At 41.3% G+C, this 24,305-nt stretch overlaps 1 protein-coding gene across 7 annotated transcripts in view; it reads left to right on the top strand.

The window, feature by feature from the left end:
• Window positions 1–24,305, top strand: part of wdpcp (WD repeat containing planar cell polarity effector) — a 109,424-nt gene that overhangs the window by 80,874 nt on the left and 4,245 nt on the right. For 4 of the 7 annotated variants that reach the window (XM_050071712.1, XM_050071714.1, XM_050071711.1 and 1 more), the window contains 4 exons: window positions 4,855–4,954; window positions 14,960–15,074; window positions 19,818–19,909; window positions 22,947–22,978. In XM_050071712.1, the coding sequence (XP_049927669.1) occupies window positions 4,855–4,954; window positions 14,960–15,074; window positions 19,818–19,909; window positions 22,947–22,978 (339 nt within the window). Of the gene's footprint in view, window positions 1–4,854; window positions 4,955–5,446; window positions 5,621–5,972; window positions 6,790–14,959; window positions 15,075–19,817; window positions 19,910–22,946; window positions 22,979–24,305 lie in introns of those variants that run through there. The other 3 variants (XR_007571750.1, XR_007571751.1, XM_050071715.1) reach the window with 3 other exon arrangements.

The raw sequence follows: 24,305 nt of genomic DNA, 5'->3' as shown, positions 1-24,305 counted from the left end.
GTTCACGACATATTGAGTTTGAGTCTTTTTTTGTAACATTGTGTGGCGTTTTAAACAAAGAGTACTGTAGCGTTTGTTTACTATTTGCTCAAACATGATTCCTAAAGAAAAATATAACATTTGTAACAGAGGTTGATTGCTCTTATGCTTCATTATACCTGAGCAAAACCCCTGATATTTTTACTTTTGGCTGTTGGCAAGAAAGCCGTTATGTGTAAATGCAGGGCCCTTGCAGGTCCTTAAAAACTCTCAAAAGGCAATGAATTAATTAAACTAAAAATAAGGCCCTATATTAGTATTAAAAGATATCTTTAATCAATCTTTCGGAAGTCTTAAAATGCTGTGAAATGACCAACAAATGCCAGGTATTTCCAGTTCTGCTCTACCCTTGTCAGCACCACAAGACAAATAAAATTATGTTTTATGTTACAATAAACATTTGGGCAAAATTGTCCCATAGCCTAAGTAACCGATGTTGGTTCATGTTTATTTATTTATTTATTTGTTTTTGTGTATTTCCAAATAGTTGTTGTGAAATTTGTCTTAAATTTCATTCCATGTGGCATAGAAAAATTCTTTAAGTCTTTATAAGTGTGGCATTTTAAACAAAAAATGCAGCGTTGATTTACTTTTTGTACTATTTTTCAGGCACTAACACTAAAGAGATAGATGATAATAACATTTGCAACAGGACCTGATTGCTATCCTGTTTATACCTGAACAAAATCCTGGATGTGCGTACTTTTAGCAGTCATGAGGAAACCATCATGTGTAAATGGCAGCAGAAAAATCCTTCAACAAGGGACTCTGCTTGACTCAACTACAGTCATCAGTGAAATAAACTATATAGAGAAATTCCCAGTTACTATGATTAAAAAATACAGAAAATATGCAAAATACTGGAGGAAATTGTCTGTATATACACATACACATCTGTGCCTATAAGACGTGACCTATTACATAATGAGTATACTCACTTTTAATATTGTGTTCTCATGTCAGAAGCAAGACTTTCCAAAATAGTTAACAGAACTACAGGCTGCAAACAAACACCACTGTCCTATCACCCTGGCAGAGCAGTCCAACTCTTAAGTGGCAAAATCTTAAACGGCTCCAGCCACCCCTTAAATCACCACTTCACCTAATGCCCTCAGGGCAAAGGCACAAAGTCACTTGTGCAACGAAAAACATCTGTAGAAAATCATTTGTTCCCTGTTGCCATAAAATATGTTAATCAGTAAGAAATCACTTTGTATCTGTTTATTAAACCTTGATTCAGTCCTTGCCATTGAGTACCACGTGCTGCTGTAATGTAGCGTCTATTGTGTGTTGTGTTTTCATGTAAATGTGTTCTAATGTGTCCTGTCTGGATGTGATATGATGCTGGCTGAAGTATCTTTTTAATTTAAGATTTTGCACATGCAAAACAAGACAAATTTCTGCCTTTTGCATGCAACAGTAGACAGTAAATTATTTTCTGTTCTGTTTTATTCTGTGTGAAAGACACTGCTTGTTACAAATACTGTTGCCCCTGTCAGCTCACTTGTTTTGCTTGAAAATATAAGTAAGAAGAAAAAAAAGAAAATAATTAAGACACTGAGATAAAACAGTGGCCAGCAAATACAGTGTATAAGCTGCAGATAGGAGTGATTTCAGATAAAGGATTAAACTCTACAGGTAGACATGACGATATGTGTCATTTTCTAAGCAAGAAATTAAGACTGGGATATTTTGCTGCCATAACACTACTCCTGTTACTCTTTGCTCTCTACCTTCCTGCACCAAATGCAACAAGTTGTTTCCCTTTCTCTATGAATTGTTGAAAGGCAGATACACTAAGATCACAAGTAATGATCGTAAAATAGCTCCAAGGATGCTTCAAACATTACAGGCTTGAGGGGAGAATTTTTCTTCTAAATTGAAAAACGCTCCCAAATCACATACATATACTGTATATTGGTCAGAAATCACAAAGGTCAGACTCTGCAGATGGTCCTTATGCCAATAATAAGTCACTCTGTGCACATAATGCCAAAAAAAGGCTGCAAATCCACTCTGAGTGTTCACGTTTGTACTTCCCATCGATCCTGTTTGACAGTAACCCACAGACTGCAAACATTCAGACATGATCCCGTCTATTAACGTGTTGTAAGCGCTGCCGTGTGCCAGTTATCCTAATCCCTCATTTATTTGGAGGTAACCCAAAATATCAGTCAATATCGGGCTCTTAGTGTCCACCACCTCCCCTCCCTCCCTTCCCCTCTACTCCCCAAAAATGGCCCACTAAAACGCCCCTCTTTATCAGGCGCTGCAACCCCTAAAGCTCTTATATAAATAAGATTAGTGTCGCGTTTGAGCGTCTGGGAATAAGAGGTGTAATATCTGATGGTTTTATATGCAGTATTATTGTTATCCCTTCTTAGTCGGGCTGATACTCCTCTCTCCCTCTCTTAGCTCTCAGTTTGTCTCTCCCTCTCTCTCATTTCGCGTTTGTTCATTCGTTTATTCTTTCTCTGGGTCCCTCTCTCCAGATTCAGACAGTATTATGAGGAGCTAAGCTGGAATAAAGCGCCCCGGCATCAAATGTTCATATTGTTCTGTTCTGTCTGTCATACAATCTCTCTCTCCCGGCTGCTGCTGCTGCTCTCTCTCTCTCGCTCTCCCATGAAAAACCCTTGTTGTGAATTTTGCCTTCCTCACGTCTTTTATGTCTTGTTCACCATCTCTCTCTCCCTCTCTCTGCTCCTCGCTCACACACCTCGCTATCATTTCACCGCTCTCCTGCTCGCCTGTTTTAATCTTCTGCTGCTCTGTTTGTTATCAATTAGGAAGCCTCACTCATATCTAATTGAGGGGCCATGTCCTCGTTCACAGCGGCTGAATTAGCCACCTCAGTCCTGGGAGCCGATTTAGGTTCTTTTGAGGCCATTTTGTTGTCGGCCATTTTCACATTTCCTCCTAACTCCTCGCCACAGAGGGCAGGCACCACACTATAATTACCCAATCTGTTCCCATTCATACTCTTCAATTTCAGCACCTCTCCCTCTCTCTCATTCTCTTTACACCCCCTCTTCCCCTGCCTCAATCCCTCTCTGCTCCCCTCCTCTTTTGGAAACTAGCACCCCCCTCTTCTTTTTTTTTTTCCCCTCCGGGGGTACAAAAGCTGGGTTACAATATGGGGGTATTAGGGCCGGGTGCAGGCTCAGCTGGGGGCTGGCTTTAGCCAGCTGAGGGTTATCCATGGCGAGCCCTGAGTCACGGCACTGATGTCCTGTGATGTCGCTGAGGCGGAAGACTTTCCTTAACACGCTGTACCCTTTGATGCCCCCTCAGGGCCTGCACTCGGCCTGAGGAAACCCTGCGACCCTGAGTAGCCCCTCGTTGGGTGCCAGGATGAAGGTGTGATTTACTCTCTGTTCAATCAATTTAAGAGGTTGAGTGTTGCAGAAATTCAGTAGGGGTTTCACCCCTTCTTTTCCCAATTTAAAACAGTGCCTCTGGAAATTTTTTTACATTTTAAAGTTGTAATTTTTCTCACTTTTATATCTGCATCAACCACATCATGTATATTTAGTTCCTCGGGCACCATCCTGCTTTCCACTCTGAGTGACTGGGAGCAGACCAGTATATTTTCAGCCTTAGTGCTGGTTATTGATGGGCTCCACTGGAGCCACTGGTGCAACATGCTGATTGTTATCAAGAGTGTGTTTTTCATTTACTTCACAGTCATTCTGAAGAATTCAAATCAGTGACCCTTCTGACACAAGACCAAGTTTTACACCATCAAGCTGCTGTTCCTGTTCGCTTCTTAGACTGAGAAATGTGTGACTATTGGTGGTAATTGGTGCCGTTTAGATCATCGTTCAGTCATCGTTTGAGCACAAGTCCTGAATCTTTTTAGGTCCTCTGATTCAGCTGTTGTTGAAATGCTCACATCAGATTTTGTTCTAATTTTAAAGAAGAATTCTCACTTCTATCTGGTCTGCATGTGTTAACTCTAATTCAGCTGCTCCTCTGTTTCCTTTGAGCATTGCATTGAGGGAGAGAAATGTAGATCAACGTACATTTTGTCCACACAACATACTCAAAACCTGCATAGATGAGCGCAAGGTGTACATTTGAGACACAGTCCATGTCTGTCACATGACAATTATTATTTGAATGTAATCTAATTTATTAAAGCCTTAGTTTGAGAGAATTCATTTTTATTTTTCAGGTATTTAAATGGATGAATTGACTTCAGCCTTGCAGCCCCGCGCACCTTAAATCAGGACAGCTGTCTGATGCAGTGTGGTTATTAATGAATAGTATGGCAGCGTTGAGCTTTAAATCAGCCACCCTCAGACATCATTTAGCAATATTATCTCACTTTATGGCCCGGCAAGACTCAAACAGAGAGATACAGAGGATACACGCTGTTTCCAATATTGTCGCAGGCTGATACAGTAATGTGCTCGGTTGGATATGTTTCTCCATAAAGAGAGAATACCAGCGTTTCTGAAAGGTGAACAGTCCCTCGCCTCCTCTCCCACTTTTGAAATGTGACAGATAACATCCTCCCTAGTTCAAAAACGGAGAGACGAGGGTGTGAGGGGTGGGGAGGGTGAGGGGGGGCGCGAGCAGGCTGATTTCAAAGTTTTTGGAGGAACCGGCATTTCATCCAACCGGTGCTCTTTCTGATGTTGGGCTTCAAACGGCTCATTTTTTTTTCTGTCATTTCATCTGTTTCTTCCTTCTCCCGCCAAAACACCGCCCCCACCCCTCCCAAAAAAAAGAAAAACCCATTGTCATCGGAGCCTAGATTCATTTTAGATTAACGTTCACGTTTCTTTCTTTCTTGCATTTCCTTCAAAGGACCTCCATTATGTTGCCAGCGATAAGGGCGAGGTGGTGCTAGCGGATGTGGCCAAGAGGAAAGCTAATGAAATCGAGGCCCGGACCATTGCAGGCAACGGTAAGAAAATAATCATAATGTTTGACCAAAAAAAGACACCAAATGTGACTCGTTATTTCTCCTCACATCTGAAATGGGAGGTGGACTCCTGATAACCTCAGTAACTCACCCACTCCGACTCACTTTTCTGATATGTAGCACCAGGTGTTTTCTCAGGCTCTCACCCTCGTTTAATAACACAAAGGGGAATTAAATCAGATCATGTTTGACAGAGTAATATTTATGTAAAATCCACATAACCTGTTGCCTTTTTTTAAAGACGATATCATCTAGTGTGATGATTAACTGTGAGATACTGGAGAAAGTTTGTAAAATCAAATAGGAAGTGTAAAAATCCACCTTTACATAATCACTACCAGCACACAATCTCTGCATCTTTGTCCTTATGTTTTGGGATTGTTTTCCCCGAAAAATTGAATAGAAAGTGTTGTAATATAAAGTCTTAAATGTTAATAATAAAGGCAAAGGCCCATTTTTTTGTCGTTACTTCAGGCTGTGCTGCTGCCCTTTGACAAACACTCCCGAAAGCACATACCAGAGGGGATCAAGCCGAGTTCCTGATTACACACATACACACACACACACACACACACACACACACACACACACACACCAACAAACACACACACACGCACAATTCCTCACAGAGGCTTCAAGGGCCAACGGGTGAGCAGAAAACATTCAAATTTGTGAGGGAACTAGATGAACATGTCTGATGAGTCCTTCATTGGTGCTTAAAACACACCAGAAGGCAATGTGCTTGAGAGAGTCTGTGTGTGTGTCTGTGTGAGTGTGTGTGTAATAACAGACAACCAAATGAGGCACGAGAGGTATTTAACTCCACTGTATAAGGTCAGACCCCTAAGGCTGAGTGTCTGTGTGTTTGTCGGTGAATGAAAATGAGCATTTGTGTAACTATGAGGCCTGTTTGCATGCAATTTCTTTTTCTTTTTTTTTTGTTCTAATGTGATGCATAACACGCGCACTCCTCCTCATAAGCCTCTTAATTATGTCCTAGATGATTTACCTCCATCACCTGCAGCATGTCCTATCCTTGGACAACAGCGCTGCAGAGAAAGAGGGAGGAAGGGACAGAAGAGGGGAAAGAAAAAGGAGGGATGATGGCGAGGAAAGAGGAAAGAAAGGAGAGCAGAAGGAAGGGGAAGACAGAAATTTGGGAAAGGAAGAAGATGAAGGAAAGTAAAATAAATAAATGAAGAAAAGGAAAATTAGAGAAGACTATAAGTTAGAAAAGAAAATTAAGAAATAAATGAAAATTAAAAGATGCATAAATGAAGCCCACCTATTTTTTTTGTTCCACTTCCTGTAATGTTACCTAACTTCTGGCCGCTTTTGTCTGTTAAGTAAACAGAACTCCAAAAATGTCCTCATCAGTTTACGCAGCCTGCTATGAACGCCTCAAGGTTGGAAACGCCTGTCTGTGAGGAGGTCCTGACGATTAACATAATTTGCAGTTGCCACAAACGATCACTAAACCATGATATCAACTGAAATACATAGATGAGTCTTCACCGTCACTCTCCACCGTTTGAACGGCCACACTCTGATGACTTCTGTTAGGATATCATATTTTTAATGTGGCTTCAATCAGTGTTTTTACCATATGTATGACATTAAAGTGTGAAAGAGGTTGTTGGTAGAGATGAACCTACAAAGAAGTATCACCTGAATCTGCAGCTCCCCTCGGCTTTACTCGGCTTTATAGTGAGTTTAAGCTCATTGCTCTGATGTTGGCTGCAACTTTGCATTTCTGGTTGACTCTGACCGCTCACATAGCGTTGTTTTCAGCTGCAGCAGGCTGCTGTTGTCAGAGAAAAAGTTCTTAAAACCTGCTTTACGCTACCTGCTCAGCAGCAGACAGACACAGTTAGAGACGAGCTGGTAGAGCTGGGGGCAAAAAAGTCGATACAGCATAGTATAATATTTTGCGTGGCAATATTGGACAGGACAGGAATAATGACACATAATTTGCGAACAGATTTAATGATGTTGCTATGTAAATAGTGGGCAATGTTTGTCACACTGCTGTGTTAAAATACCTTGTCTTCCTGCTCTGACAGTCCTTAACGCTGTATGTGATATGATAAAACTGGTCAGATATAAATCAAGACATAATGTTAAAAGAACACCACAGAGTTGGAGCACTTCCATGTTGCTAATGCTAATGTCATGAGTGATAACAAGAAAACAGAAACCATGAAAACCTGGAGAAAATGGTGAAACATTTAAGGATATGCAGATAGGAGCTTTTTTTTCACTCAGACACACACACACACACACACACACACACACACACACGCACGTGCTCACAATGAGGATATTGACATCGTGTCACAGCCAGTAGTGGTGACAGTTAAACTGATGCCTCTGTCTAAGTGTCTGTGTGTGTGTTGTAAAGCGAGACACCTGTTCACTGGAGCCCTCTGCTTGAAGCGAGCCACTCATTATTTATGACCTGGCTTTTCTGCTCCGTTAATGTGCTGTCTGCTTGTCTGAACGTTGAAGCACAACTGTGCAGCACACAGCTCGTGGCATGGCAGTCACACACCACCAGCATCAGCTCTGGCTCCCGAGAACACCCTGCTCTATACTTCTACTTTATTACCGGTATGTTTTAGTCGGAAATATTGAACTTTGTACTCCACTACATTTATCTGACAGCTTAAGTTACTCTTCAAATAAAGAAAAGATTTTGCATAAAATCACAAATGATGAACTGATAAAATACATTGTTGAGGATTTAACCAGTGGCTCCCACCTTCATGTCTTGTGACCCCTAACAGAAAGGCCGTTGGAGCCCCTTGTCACATTTCAGATGTCTATGAGTTGTCTGTAAACAGATTACTCCTATAAACTTCTCAGATGTTTTTTTCCTGCCCTATTAATTGTCTCACAACCCCTCATGTTTATCTGGTGACAGTTGGGAGGGCCCGACACTGCCTGGGAACCAGACGTATCTGTGAGCTTTATTTGCTCTGGCAGATGCGTCTGGTTCCCTCCTGTTAAAGACAGATTTCCAGACGATCTAGCCTGCTTTGAGCTAGTCACAACTCTTTATTTAATATGAGGCGGTTTTGATACGATGACTGATGATTTTTGTAACGTTCATTCTTTATGCAAAAATACCTGATGAGGTCAATTTTGGCTGACACACCCGTGCACTGGGGACATGATGGCAAGCGTAAACTATAATCCAAGCTGTTGAGGCATTTTTAAAAACAACCAAGATGGCTGCAGCTGAACTTTCTGTTGAAATACTGTTTTGAAGTACTAACTGCAACACTTGTTCACAGATGTGTCAATGCTTCACCATCACACTGTCACGCTGTAGTCTGTTTGCATTTGTCCATCTTGCAGCACTACTTAACATTATGTTGCTGATTGGTTTTAGGTCTATCCAGTTGCATTTAGAGCATGGATGTATAAAGAGAAATGGATGCAGCATTGGAGGTGGGGCCCCATTTATTCCTATTAAAGTTGCTCAGTGACTCATGAAGCCAAAAAGCTTGATTTCCACTGTATGAAATTACCCATATCATCTGCATCGTTGGACCCATAGAGCAGGCGCCCCAGAGACTTACAGCATCAGAGTGGCTAACTTCCAGTTTAGCACTCCGCTTACTTAAATGAGGATAAAACTGATTTAATCATGCAGCTCTTTTAGACTTTGGAAATGTTATCAGACCCAGTGGATCAAATCAGGATAGTGAAAAGAGTCATTTTGCAAGGGTTGAGACACTCAAAAAAAATATCCACGGATTTACAGACGTCTCTTTTTTAATGTAAGTCTGTGGAAAGAGGCAAAACGGCATCATGTGATGGCCCCGCACTATGTAATTCCACATTTGGCCACTATCTATAGCTGGCTTCAAAACCCTCCACTCTTCTTGGGGGCTCTGTCCAGAGGCATTTAGATCTACAGCTATTAATAACGCCCCTTCGAAATCAAAAATGAACTGAGAACTTCCAGACTGACATTTGCAGATTGATGTGGCGATGCCAGACCACTAAACTGCTGTAACTGCATATGATGATTTTAAAACTAGCTCCACCTCGAGCAGCTACAACAATAAAATGCTATTAACACATTCTCATGTGGCATTTTAGTGCAGAAGCAGCACTTTTCTTTAAGTTAATTTTGCTAATAATACTTTAGCTCTATTTTGAATGCAGGACTTTTACTTGTAATAGAGTATTTTTACACTCTGGTATTGGTACTTTTACTTACCATAATTGACAGATCTTAATACTTCTTCCACTCGTTTGCTAATGTGATGTTTACATTAGTTGCTTTTAAATTTATTTCCACAATAATAAAGCAAATAGATTATGGTACTTCCGGTTTTAGTTAAATAAAAAATGATGCATGTCATTATTAAAATAATTTCAGAGGCATATTAAACATGGATATTCAAAGCAAGACAACAAAACTAATATTTGTTCCCTGGTGAATGTGTGCTCTCTATTATGGTACATGTGTATCTCGTAAATAAGTCAGTACCAGCATTACTCCGTAGAGAATTCAGTGTAAACGTACAGTTGTTACTGCGTACTTTGCTAATTAATCAGGATGATCCCTGCTGTCAAAATACAAATAGCAATTCCAGATGTTTGTTTGTTGCGTGCGACATCACATGATACGTTTTCAAATGTGTTTATAACTCATACCTGTACGTTGAAAGGTGGCAGCCCCTATCTGTTTGAACACATTAAAGTCAGAGACCTTCCACACTGACTAAACACAGACCATCATTGCTCACGTGCTTTTCAAACACAAGTTCCCACGTTGCAGCTACAGGAACTTTTGGCCCAGACTAACAATTGTTCTGTTTGAACGCACACAAGAGACCGAAATTTGTTTGTTCTCAGTCATAGTCACACACTACAGCTCAAATTCAAAATAGCCCTCCGAGACATATGTGTTTGTGTAAATATGTGAACTGTATGTGTGCAGTTGGGTGTGACATGTGAGGCAGGTCGTATACAGAATCCTGCATGAACCGATCATTTGTATTGTCTGTTCATGTAAAGCAGGTGTTCCCTACAGCAAGCTCAGCGTCCCAACACATTCGTCTGTTTCCCTGTACAAACACTGAATGACCTGCACCAGGTCGGCTTCTTGTTATGAAGGCAAATACACATGTTTACTGCACATGCACACACACAAACACACAAATGCAGTCAGACTGTACATTTTAGCTCTTAAATTAGATGTAGAACGAGTTTTCACTGAGCTGGATTGCTTGCAGATCTGCTACAAAGCCTCAACAGCACCAGAGCTCATTTAATTACCTAATAATGACAATAATATGGATACTGGATTGATCCTCTAGAAATCTGCACTTACATCTTCAGAAAATAATTCCAAGTATGTAATAATCCTGTGATAAGATTGTGTTTAAGTCATGCGTAGTTTGCAGTTCATTCTGTAAAGTTGTGGCAACTCATTTTTTTGTTTTTCTCTGTGGCTGATGCAGCAGGTACGACACTTAACACTATTGGAAGAAGAGGATTTCAATAATCACAGAAACAAAAACTCTTATGTAATCACGAAAAGTCAAGTCAAGTTTTATACAAACGAGAGGAATCCTTTCTAAGTGTTTCCTACACTGGAGTTAGATTATGATACTATGTTTTAATTCAGCCTTATCTGTTTAAGGCTACATCCACACTACTACATTTTTGATTTAAAATGCACTACGGTTTGAAAACTCTTGGGCAGCATTTTAGTTTGGACAGGCACAATTGGAGACTTGTGGAAACGGTGACACAGGAGCCCACGTTTGCTCCCTGATTGAGTCTTATCAGTCACGCCATGCCAAGCTAAAACACTATAGCTAGGTCTACATACCTTTAGTGACTTCATCCTTCTTGTGTGGGTACTCCTTTCACATTGCCATGGCTTCTTTGGTGATAGGTAATGCTCCATGTACCACTTTAATATGTTGCCGTATTTGCTTTCAACATTTCTCAATCTGTTTTCCGCCACCTTGTTCACCAGTCCATGTTCCACCTCGTCCTCGGTCCAAGCAAAGAAACCTCTCATCTTACTTTTTGCCATCTCCATAGTATTTTATGTAACTAGGCAACCAACTGCAGAGTAGACCATCTGCTTCCTGTTTATATCGTCATGTGACTTACGTTTTCAGTCGTGTTAGTATAGACTGAGATTGTTTCTGAAATGGTGCTAAAACACTTGTGTGCATGATCGTTTTCATTTTAGAATGTTAAATGGACTGCACTTGTATAGCACCTTTCTTGTCTTTCAACCACTCAAAGCGCTTAAACACTACGTGTCACATTCACCCATTCACACACTGGTGGCTGAGGTAACCATACATGGTGCCACCTGCTACTCAGTAACCATTCACACGCTCTCACAAATCGATTGAACAGCCACTGGGAGCAATTTGGGGTTCAGTATCTTGCCCAAGGATACTTTGACATGTGGACCACGGATCGAACTGTTGATCTACTGATTAGTGGACGACCTGCTGTACCTCTGAGCCACATCATGTAAGTGTGGATGTGGCCTAAGGTTCAATCAATCAATTCAATCAATTTTATTTATAAAGCCCAATATCACAAATCACAATTTGCCTCACAGGGGCAGCATACGACATCCCTCTGTCATTAGGACCCTCACAGCTGATAAGGAAAAACTCCCCCAAAAAACCTAGCTTTTGTGTTAAGATTGCTAACATCTCTTGTTTTTGTCTTGTAACCCTCACAAGAAAATGTTGACAAAGTGAAACTCTTTTATATTCATCTCCTGCATAAAGGCTGAGACTTACTGGGAACCAGCTAACATGCGCTTAGGTCATGGCTCTTTTATGTTTGTTTAACTCATATACCATTGACACGTTTTGTTTTACTTTTCTGTTTTGTACCTGCCCTCTGACGGAAGTTGGACCAGCCAAACTTTTTGCTTAACGCGTTGTTGAGATTTGGGAGGTGTGCGTGTCAACTCTCCTGTGACGCACAGTTACCCATAACACCCTTCACAGAAACATTCATGTGCATCTTCACAGAAGCATAATTCCATCTTAAATCGGAGAGTGAACAGTTTAGATACAGGTGGGAGCTTGAAGTAGCACTCCTGCTCCTTTGCATTGTGAAAAGCCTGTTGAGGTTACTCAGGTATCTGATCAGGAGGATACCTCCTGGTTGCTTTCCTGTGGAGGTATTCCAGGCACGTCCAACTGGGAGGAGACCCCGGGGCAGACCCAGCACATGCTGGAGGGATTATTTATCCCACCTGGCCTGTTATCCCCCAGGCCTCTTCGCTTAACCTGCTGCCACCATGACCCAGATGTGGTTTAGAGCCAGAGGGTGGATTGATGGAAGAATAAATTGATAGATGGGAGTTCTGTCGAAGTAGCAAGGGGGTTAATGCCTTGCTCAAGGGCAAGTTGATGGTAGTATTTGCCAGACATAAAATCATTCCTCATCTGATTTAACCAACAAGTCAGTAAAGTGAAGCAGTGACCACAAACAGGGGATTATTGTTTCTACATGTCAGTTTTTGTACAGATTAAATAAATGGGATATGATGTGTTAATTATTGATCTTTAAAGGTGCTGGTAGGTGGACTTTGTTACCTTTAGACACAGTCTGATTTAGATCAGCTGAAGAAAAGCCATCAAGGCTGACAATGGTTCTGGACGCACTGCAAAAACAAGGGTGACAGATGCTCACCGACTGCCCAACATTGACCCACAGCGGACTGTCAGCTTGGTTTGTCAGGGCCCTTCTGATCCTCAGGACTTGGAGCTCTGCTAGTTTTTCATCTGAGTGATTTAATCTGACGCTGTTTTACACCTGGAATTAAATTAACTGCCTTGTATCACAGAAAAGCAACCAGCTGTGCTTTTCTTGAGCAGCAGGAGTGAAACAGCTGATCTAGGCCATCGCCACCCCGGATTATTTCATTTCACTTCAAGGAAATCATAGAAACGAGTTGGATTTGCATGGAAAAGAAGCAGCGTTGGAAAGAACAGCGTATCTCATGCTATTGTTTGGATGATTTTTCACTTGTTTTCTAAAAAAATGAATCAACACCAGATCTAGTGATTCTTTTAAGGTGGATGTCTTGGACTCAGATTGGGCAGAGACACCATGTTTCTATGCACCTCTTCTCATATTTATGTGCTTCCATTGTAAATGCCGCTGAACAGAAATTCTGCCTTCGCCTGTGTACACACACACACACACACACACACACACACACACACACACGTAAACACACAATAGAGACACATTTCAGCTTAGAAATGGTCCCCTTTTATAACAGCGTTGGAAATCGCTTATAGCTGTCTGGCTGACAAGTGTGTTGATTCGGATAGATACGGCATTGTGAGAGGCAGAGTAGCGAACAAGTGCGAGGGAAGGCGTCTTTCTCTTCCTCTCTATCTCTTTTTCTTTGGAGTAGCGTTTTGCCAGGAGGAGAAGCCAAGTTGTTTGCCTGATCGTTCCGTCTCCCCCTCACAAAGGCTGATGTGACTGCAGGGCCTTTCAGTGGGCAAAGAGACAAGAGCTTTATCTGAAGATCCACTTCTCCACCTCCTCTCCCTCTCCCTCTCCTTTCTTGGTCGTTTTGGTGAAAGCCTGTTAGCTCCGGTGTGTTGAAGGAAAGCAGCATCGGTTTCTGTTCCCCTCTCAGCACTGTTGGCCGCTCCGATCACACAACCTCCATCACTGCTCGACTTCTCGTCTCAATTCAGGAACTTTACTGGCATGACATGTTTTCATCAGAAACATAATTGTCAAAGTGTGACGTCCAAATTAGCAAACGCCAACACTCACGTACATCCAGCTGTTTACACAAACTATATAGAGATGAAAGATTACAGGGCTGAAAAGCATAAAACAGACAGAAATCTGACACAATATCAGATGTAATGTGCCAACGTTTTGATCTCACAGAGATTTTCATCAGGCTTTGTCGGGTAAACAAAGTAGAACATGCGATATAGAGACGGGTGGCAAATCTGTATGTACAGTATATACACAAACACTCATTACTCAGGTGGTTGTGATCTGCATAATTAAAAATCAAAACTAAACTAAGCAAAGCTGTGCCGGAAAACGAGACCAAAAATGATCCTCTGTAATACAGAAGATACAACAGCAAACACCGTTGAGCCTCATGCAAGAACACGTGTTTGATTTAATAATTTTAATCTCAGTAAATTTGTAGTTTAAACATGAAAGCAACATCAGCTAAAATAAAAAGTATAGCATCATCATGACTGCTTGCTTGAGAGATTTTTTTTTTAGATTTTACTGCGGTATTTTGGCACAGCAACTTCAGTTTAGGATTAAAATTCAAAAAGATTCTTACATGAAGCCCATTAAATCCACTACATTGGAAAATTTTCATTGAAATACACAAGTTACATAAATTAAAGTGTGACTAATGAAATACAGTTGGGAGAAGTAGAATTCAAATAAAATATTTATAGTTCTTTTTTGCTCCAAAATAATAAAAAAGCACTGTACAATAGCAAATATAACCATTAGAACCTAATGTTGTCGTGCATTTGACCTGGTGTTTGTTTATTCTCATGCTTGTTTTGTTTACTTTCCCTCAGGGTTTTTTTTTTCTAACAATATGAACACAACGTACAGCATGTTTCCCTCACCGACGGTTTGAACTTCTGATTTTAGTTTGTTTTACTGTCATGACATGTAAATATATCTGGGTTGCCAAAACACATACTGTCTCTTTAAAAGAAGATTTCACAGCTTTTTAACACTTGACAAGCAACAAAATAACACTTCTGCAATAACACAATTCTGCAAAAAGGTAAGTCAGGACATGGACACAAAAAAATACTTGTGTGCCATCTATGACTAAAACATGAAAAGTTGAATACTTAATTTAGGCACCTAAAGAAAAAAAGTGGGTAAAGAAAACGACAAACTGGTAAATGGAAACTGCTCTCACTCATTGTTTTCCCTCTTTGTGTTTGTGTGTCTTAGAAGATCCTCTGAGAGGCAGAAACGGTGTGTTGTTTGGTTCGAGCCTCGGGGACAGACAGACAGAGAGGAACCAGAGTGCAACAGGACCTTCGTTCCTCGACACTCCCACGACACAGTAAGTCAAATAGACTATGTGTGGGGGGTTTTTCTGATACATGTTTCTCTATAAAGAGCTGTAGGAATGATGTTTATTTGTAGGCCAACCCAAATGTTAGTATCATCCTGGTTCCCCTGATAAAAAGCCAGAGGTATTTTTCAATTAGATTTTAAATTATTGCAGAAAATAAGCTCTGTGACAAACAAATGTTTATGGTACATGTGTTGTTCAGCAAGAAGGTCTTCACAAATGAACACCACCTTTAGGATATTTAAAATGTAAATTCAATTGCCAGAAGTAAAAAGCTAATGTTAGCCTATTAACAAACTACACCTCAGTCACATGACCTAATGTCACCACCACAACAAGACTGTAAAGCCTTGTTCGGCGTGATGATGCCCTGTAGTTTCATTTAGCCACTTGAAAGCAACCACCTTATTTAAGACACGTAAAAGCTTCAAAATGTGCGGGTGGGGTATTTACTGACTTACTTTATGTCGGAGAACAAAACGTGAGAATTACTGACTTACTTTATGTCGGAGAACAAAACGTGAGAATCGCTTAAGCCATATTTCAGACACCCTACCAAAAACCCTTAAAAACAAAAACCCATTGACTTCGTGATGAGGAAGCCAGAGGTGCAAATGCTAACTTGTCTGGGTTTTAGGACTCAATCCTGCAGCACTATATTTCTTTAAATCTTTATCAGCTGATTTTTTGGCCACCAACATTGACGTATCGTCATGTTTGTAACTTGTTAACAAACTGTCACTTACTTACCCATCCAGCAGTTACAGAGCAACATTATCATTCGTTTATAGTTGTATGCGTGTCCAGCTGATGAATGTATGTCCTATATTCATTCTCTTTTAGCTCTGTTTTTGGTCACTATGATCTCCTGAGAAAAATATGTGGCTCTTCAGCTGCTAAATGTGCCACTACATTCACCAGCTAGTCTCTAACTGTGTCTGTCAGCTGTTTGATGCTGGGCAGGTAGTGTACAGGGGGTTTTATATTTTCTATACGAGTTGTGAGAGTGAACCAAACCAGTAAAGTTGTGGGTCGGACAGCTAAACAGTAAGATAAAACCACTTTACCATTGTCACATTTGGTTCATTCTTATTAAAAAAATACTCATTACAGCAGCTGTAAATAAAACAATATACTTATCTTTATTACTACATGCTATAAATGAAGCCCCTGGCAGATTTTGTGTGCAGAGGATTCTCTGTTTTACTTCTAGTCGTACTCGTCATCCCCTGTCCCGCAGTGATTCACCATTGTCTGTGTATGAATTGTATGAGAGCGTCTGTGGCCAAATGACCCAGCTGCAGCCTAAAAGCCTTCACTCCCAGTGACATTTCAAATGTCAAAGCCACATCAGTTCCGGGTCTTACGTTTCCAGCCATCCCAACGCTGAACCCGGAGCCACATTTAAAACTCCAACGGAGTCCATTTTCACCACGGTTCAGTCTCCGGAGTGCCGACGAAAACTCACTGTTACAGAGTGATTGTTTAATACACTCGTCTACATGAATGACATGTTGAAACAGCGTGACTAAAGACACACTGAAAGCATCCCTCTCTTTGTCCCGGCCTGTCTCACACACACACACACAAACAGATACATACAAATATAGCCATCCACGTCTCTATTATTGTGGGATGGGGTGGTGGGAGGGAAGTGATGGAGGGGCATTCCTTGTCATACACCAACTAACATATTGGAGTATTTATATGGGATTTGTGTGCATTAGATAAAAAGGCGCTCTTGTTCTTTTCATCCTCATAGGCTTTTCATGGCTGTTTGACTGTAACACTGATGACTCTCTGCACCCCCCCACCTCCAACCCCTCCACTCTGCGTTTCTCTAAGCCCCCTCCATCCATCCCAAATCCCTTCCTATCAGCCAATTTAAACAAGCTGGGTCCAGAGAGAGAGAGTGAGAGAGGGGAAGAGACAGAGAGAGATGCTCTGTCCTAAGCTCTTTTTAAAAACAGTAAAAGGAGCGAGAGGAGAAAAAAAGAGTGGTAAAGAGGGTTAGGGCGATTTGGCAACCAAAAGCCCGGTCGTACTACCCCAGGTCTTCCCCTGCACCGCTGACAGAGGCTAAGAAAGCAGATCCCCAAACCTCCCAAAAGATAATAGCCACAGAGAGAAAGAGACAAAAGCCTCTGCCTTTTTTTATTCCACAATTTCCCCCCTCCTTTAGAACAATTTTTTTATATTGAACCCCCTCCGTTTTTTGTAATCTGGTCTCCGATGAAGTTTCATTGTTTCTCATGTGAAGCCAATGACAGCTTAGCTGAGATGGAGTAGGGGAGGCATTGTAGCGCGGGCGTTCTCCCGTTTGGCTCGCTGAGAAAAGAGCAGAGAAAAAGAGGGAGGCGAGCACAATGGCAGTTTGGGGGCTCCTTGCCGGTTCCCGCATTCCCCAAATCCGACTCTGCGCGCGGAGAAGTGAGAGAGAGAACGAGACGGGAATCTGGGAAGCATCCCAACGTTCCTTTGATGGCTGCTGGCCTCTCTCACTCATCACGTACTCCTCTGTCAGTGGAGGAAGGAGAATGGAGGCTATTTTTGTTTTTGCTTAGTGGAGGCCAAAGTCATACTGAGCTGAGCCTTTATATTCGAAAAATTAATTTTCAGTTTTTATGTATTTATTTGATATTCATGTCCAGAAACTGCGAGCTGAAAGAGTTCAGTATCTGTATCCTGAAGCACCAAGGCCTCTGACACACACATGACAATGTACATCGGTGCGCTGTCCAGATGGAGAGTAGGCAACTGGAGGCAAAGACTACCAACACTGCACACAGACCTTTGATTTGCACTGTTTACGGCTGCTCCAATCGGTCAAATTGGGAAAAAACAAGGGCCACTTTAAGTCCCAAAAATAGTATGACACAGACAGGAGAAGTAAAGTAAAAAAAACAAAAACTCAGCAACAGATGTGGATCGCAAACCTCCGTCTTCAGTCTGAAATTACAGTATGCTGTGACAACTTCTCCGTGTTTTTTAGCCAAGACCCAATTTTTTACCAGCGTGTCACCGGACCTCTGGGAACTGTTGACTAGAAGGTAGAAACTAGTAGCTAAAGTTAGCTTTAGCATTAGCTAGTAATGTTAGCGTGACAGCGGTGCATACAGAACTGAAATATAAAAGACAGTGATACTCAAGCACATTCACTCACCTGGCCAAAAACAAAACAGCAGTTGTTTAAATCGTGGACCCAACTACACACAAAATGGTTATGATCAACTAGACTCTTGTACACTTTCATCAGCTCATTGTGAAGTTAGTAACGTTAGTAACGTTACTAACATTAGGAGGTCTGGAGGACAAGGTAATGTTTAAAAACGATTGTGTCCACACAGGGCAAATTGGTCAAGCTGTGGGGAGACCTACTGTACCTTTTCTTTGCTTTGTATCGCTCACATTCAACTTGAGTTTAAATTTTCTGATGATACCTGCTGTCTGCAGGTTCATCCAACCCTTTTATCTAGTCACGCTTCTTTATTTTCAGATCACACAGATTTATCATTTCCTGCCCTCCATCTGAATTTCATGCGTCATAATAGTCACGTGATTGCAAACAAGCTATTGAGTTTCAGGAGCTTGTCTGTCAGGCTAAATGTTTGCTGATATCTGGCTGGAGAGATCATTGTTCGAAAAGGACGAAGCAGCCACTAATAGCTCCATGAATTGTGCATCATTTGCAGCTGCTGTCTGCCCTGTCTCAAGGTCCGAATCACAAAATAAATTGTGTCAATGATATAACAGGGCAAACACTCTTATACAGGTCTGTAGCTGAGTGCAGTTTGCCCGTCCTTGCGTCTGATTGCAAAAACAGAAAATCTAAGATCTCAAGCTACAGGTCCTGAGCGACAAAGTGCAGAGGCATCCCTTAAAACTTCAGGCAATTTAAACGTGACACAGAGAAACATATTTTGGATTTCATATCCCAGTCCGTCAGAGCTGTGGGTGTTTTCAAGCACACACCTTCAGACTGTAAAAGAAGATGGCATGATTTGAGGCGGAGGACAAAAGAAAAGTATCAGTCAGTGCCTCACAAGCTTCTCTAACGGTCAGAGGTCCATCTCAAGAACAATTTTTAAATAACGCCTCAGTTACCACCAACTCTCTGAAGACGCTAATAATTTCACTGTAACTGTGCGTGGTAATTAGCGCTGATCTTTCTGTGTTTCACTGTTTATGCAACGGGGCTCATTTGAATAGAAAGCGGCCAAATTTGCACTGAATGGATGCACGTTACCTCATTTAAATATGTGCAAATAACACAGGAGCACCGAGATGCTATTTGCTTTGAGGCGCAGTTAGAGGTGCATTTCAGCCTCTACTGGTGCTTTGAGAATGCAGAAGCTGTGCAGTCCTTTATTGAATTCACCCAGCAAAGTTGTCTGCTGTTCGCATACATGAGAAATGGAGGTTGAAGATTTCGAGAGAACTGTCCTGTTGAGAATTGCTGTCCTAAAACCTATTTATCTCTGCTGCAACATTTGGTGTATAGCTCAGCTAAATTCAACAAATTTACAGTATCATTGTCTCAGGTTTGTCAGAAATAAAGGAACTGAAGTAGAAGTTAAATGAGGCAGACTAGGGGACAGTTACTAAATCAGAAAGATAGACAACATTTCAAAACATTGTCTGTATCATGTTCTGAGCTGTGTTTTGTGGATGTATTTAATTGTTGATCTTTGATAAAATGCAACAGATCTCATTTTTCTTTTTATTCCTCAGTGCTGATGGAAGAGCCAATCAGAGGAGACCACAGGCAGAGAGCATACGTGTGACCGTGAGCCCAGATGTGTTCAGGACACTGAGACAAACAGGTCTGTGTGTCTGTCACATTTTAAGCAGCTGTATCTCTGTTGTGTCTGTGAAGAGTTATCTAATGCTGGAGATTAACCTCACTCTGTTAAAAGAATCACAGGAATGTAAATGAGCTGCGTTTAAGCCGAAGATTAATGACTCGCTGCTTCAGAACGATCTTTGGAGAAATCTGATAAACAAGAGAAATGTAGAAGTTTCTTCATAAAGCTTCAGGTTTCCTCGATGTTAATGACGAGCCGAAACATCAGGTCTTTCCTCAGCCGTCCTGCTGATGTGTGTCGCAGATGATTAGAGGGAAACTTCACAGATTTTATACAACAAAGTCTGTTTACAAGTCATTTGTGGCTCCAGAGTGATGTCACTTGAGTCAGTGCTTGTTGGGTCTGAAGACTCCAAGTTTGAAATGAAATCTGTTGGTGTGGAGTTAGAAAGAAGTGAGTTTATGAGACCTGTAGCTCGCTCCTCATGTCCATTTGAGGCAAGCAACTGGAGGCTACATTAGCCGCTACTGGTATAATGCACCTGTATCTCCCACCAAAGCGTAGGTGGTCAAGTTGCATTGTGGGTAATGTAGGCATCAGATGTAACAAAGGAAGAACAGTTTGTGGATTTAAACAAAAAAGACAATATCCCTGATTTTACTGCATTGATTTTAATCCTTTAAAAAAAATCTGTCCATCATGAGTCCAACAATGTTAAAGACGTTTAATGATGAACAGAAAGGCAAAGTCCCTCCCCCGTATTATTGTCCTACATGGGGATTTTTCTCACAGAAAATATGTGCAGAGAGAGACAAATCATTTTTGGATTCTGTGTGAATTGTGCCATGAATCACACACATTTGGTGTCTGTCAATTTATAAAATAATTTTTCAAGTCAAGAAAGTCGCAGTTTGACATAGAATCATTCAGAGGTCATGTTAAACGGATGTTTACTGTCATTGACTGATTTTTTTTTTTTAAAGATGGCAGACAAATCTGAAGGCCATCCTCCATTTTGACAGATAAGAAAATTTAGGGTGATCTACCGTAACTTTAAGTGATTTAAATCCCTGTCCACTTGGTCACATGTGCATATCAATCAGTTATTGTCTAGTCTTGTTTTTGACCTCACGTGCATGACTTCATTATCTAGCTGGCTTTAACCATCAGGCTAGGCTATAGGCTATATATCTACATACCATTGCAAAATGTTACAGCAGCTGAGTGTGTGCAGGGTCTTTGCGCGGTGGGTGTCTGTTCATCTTTTCTTTCCAATCATTAGTGAACTACATCTCTCATCTTGCACAATTCAGGTCACCAACACTAGCCTGCTAGCTGCGAGGTGTCTTGGCTACGTTTCACACACTAATGTAACATTATTTCACCTGATGCTGCTGCATTCTATCCAGCATCTCCTGGTCTTTTTATCAGCCTTAAAGCAAAAGAATGACCAACACCTGTTGCTAGTGTGAGAACATCCCGAGTACAAAACACACGGACATATAGCTTCAGCGAGAGCGAAAGCAATGACGTCACTTGCACAATTTATGTAGTCTTTCTAGTTACTTTTTTATACTTAAACAGTTTTACAACAAACTACAGCTTTCTTCACTTGCAAAATTACCTTTTGAATATTTCAACGTATGTGTAATTTGTGGCACAATTCAAATGGGATCGAAAAATTAGGTAAGGTAAGGTCAATTTCAATTTCAGATACAGACAGTAGTCATGAGTACAACCAAACAGACAGTCCAATACATAACACACAGAATCCAGTATCGCACACTGTCAGGAGTAAAATCATGGACAATTTGTGGTCACTGCTGGTTAAGAAAAGCAATAGCTGTCTTGTCGCCTTTGATTACTGTACATATTTTTCTAAAATAAGGTCTCATGGTGGCCCACTGGGGGCGGAGGGACTTCACCTCTCTATTGGAGGAGTTCTCTTTTAAAGATTTGTGTGCAGTCTACTTTCTTCTAATTCAAAGACGTACCTTTGCCTTTTCCACCTAGTTACATAATTATCCTCTTACAGCTTTAAAATTAAAAGTTTCATTTCAATATCTAAAATCAATACTTGGTGGGAAGTACTGTATCTTTGGTGGTTTCACAGCAGACAAACCTAAAAAATCGGTCTATTAAAAATCAGCCAACATAACTGTGAAAAACAGCCCTAACACACAATATTTTCTTCAGGAATGAACTCCGCATCCACACCAACGTTAGTCACACCTGCCCAAACTTGAAATGCGTTGAATTAAAGAAACATCTCCACTCTGCTTCCTTACAACTTTAAACAAATCCTCTGTTGCTCTTCGTTCTCCCTACATGACACCTGTTCGCCCCGTCATCAGTAACAGCTGACAGAGAGAATCGGCCCATTGTATTAAACCTCATCACGGTCAACACGTAAGTTTCAGGGTCACGTTTTTAAACCCTATAACGATTCTCCAGCGACATTCAGCCTGTTTTATTCTCTAAACGTAGCCCGAGTGCTCTCCGTTCCTCAGTCTCACATGTCTGAGATGACTAACTGGTCATTTAGGAAAAACACCCATTAAGAAAACACCACTACTTCTTCTTTACTTCCACATCTCCTCCTTCCTGCTCTCTCCATTTTAATAATTCCATTTTTCAGGTGATTAGCAATTGTCTCGCTATCAAATCGCTCTGTCACTTGATAATCCGGACTGTAGGCTATTGGAGAGAATTTGCATCAGCTTTTTAAATATCTGTATACGGCACGCCGGGGTTTTAATGTCAATCATAACCTTATTAACGCAGGGCTCAGAGCGAGAGAGATCGCCATGAGTGACAACGGTTTACATTCGTTAAAACCCAGAAAAAGGCGACATGTCCGACCTACTGAGTGAGCATGTAACCTGTTCAGGCATTCAGCCGTGCGCGTGTGTCTGTGTTTATGTGCTGTAGGGCTGCCGTGTGTGATTATGCATGTCTAATGTTTTGGTTGTACTTGTTTAAAGTGTCACGGCTGGTTTACAGGAAGCTCTCTGACATCCTCCAACATCTCCTGTCATTTCATTTTGTTGTGCAGGGAGCAGTGAAGGTGACAGAGACGGCAGGAATGTGAGTTGATTGACCGGAAATTGATTTTGATTTTCATTTCTGTTGACAGAATTTACAAGGCAGTGAAAAGTTATCTAGAATCATACGATTAATCCTTAGCCAATAGTTTTGTAGTAATGTTATGTAACAGCAGTATAGTACAGTATGTTTATATGCCAACACTTTACTTTTAATCCCTCCTCTATTTAGTATTTATAAGCACTACATTAACATTTATGGATGGTTTATAACACACTTATAACACACTCCATGTCCATCTTCAGTCTGACATATCCTCCCCTCTGTTACCCCTTCCCTAGCAAATGTGGTATGTGTCCATGGGTTTTTTTAAACAGGGGAATACAAGCTAAAATAAGGCTATAGACTACTTTCTCATTGTCAGTAGGCTAGAGCTGTGCACACGGCTCTGCAGCCAACATGGACTCACTCCAAAGTTGTCAAAATCCAGCGCTTAGGCAGTGACTTATGGCGTCAGACACTGGCGAAAAAAGCCGTCCTTTAACGTTGGCATGATACGTGGCCGGTAGCCAGTTATAGTGTAACAGTGCTCAGTGGCATCAGGGGGACACGCGGCGGGACAAGAATGAAAGTTAAGGCGGCGAAAGTCCGAGTAGGCCAGGCGGAAGTGGTGGTGGATGGGTCCAGCAAACACCGGGTTTCACACAGGAGAGCGCCGTTCGTTTCCTGTAAGATTCTAAAACCAAACCTTGTTCTTTTTTCCTAAACCTTACCACATGCTTTTGTTGCCTAAACGCAACCACATGCGTTAGTTGTTGGAGGAACAAAAACATCATTTTGCAGTGTTATACCGATGTAGTGTGTTTATCTCTAAAGAGATTGTATGTCAACAGCAAATTTCCTGTGAAATGGAAGTGTATCTTGAAAGAAGACAGTGCATGTAACAGGCAGAACTTGACATGGCGTCCCAGAACGTCAACAACCAACACACCCAGGGTACCTTGCACGTCGTATCTGGACGTGGAAAGTCCATGACCAAATGTCAATATGTGATGAGATCAGAGTGAGAATGTTTTGCTGCAGCAGACAAGCATGCCTTTCCGGGTTTTTTTAAACTGGTGTGTCACGTTCAACGCATTCTCGAACCCATCGGCTGTATTCGCCGTCTGACTTCCGGCAGATGGCAATACAGCCTCTGGGGGGCCCCGATTTTTTGGCATTCCGGTTTGATTTGGGCGGAGGAGGTGAATTTCCGTTTCCAACTTCCGTTTATATATAAGTAAATATGCTGAACCATTGCGATGGATTCAGAGTTTGCAGTGACGCCAATTATGTTCGGCCTCGTTAGTTCACCGCACGGCACGGCAAC

This window comes from Epinephelus moara, chromosome 19 (genome assembly GCF_006386435.1).
Source record: "Epinephelus moara isolate mb chromosome 19, YSFRI_EMoa_1.0, whole genome shotgun sequence".
NCBI lineage: Eukaryota > Metazoa > Chordata > Actinopteri > Perciformes > Serranidae > Epinephelus > Epinephelus moara.
The sequence above is the reverse complement of the archived record's forward strand: the minus strand, read 5'-3'. Positions and strand labels throughout refer to the sequence as shown.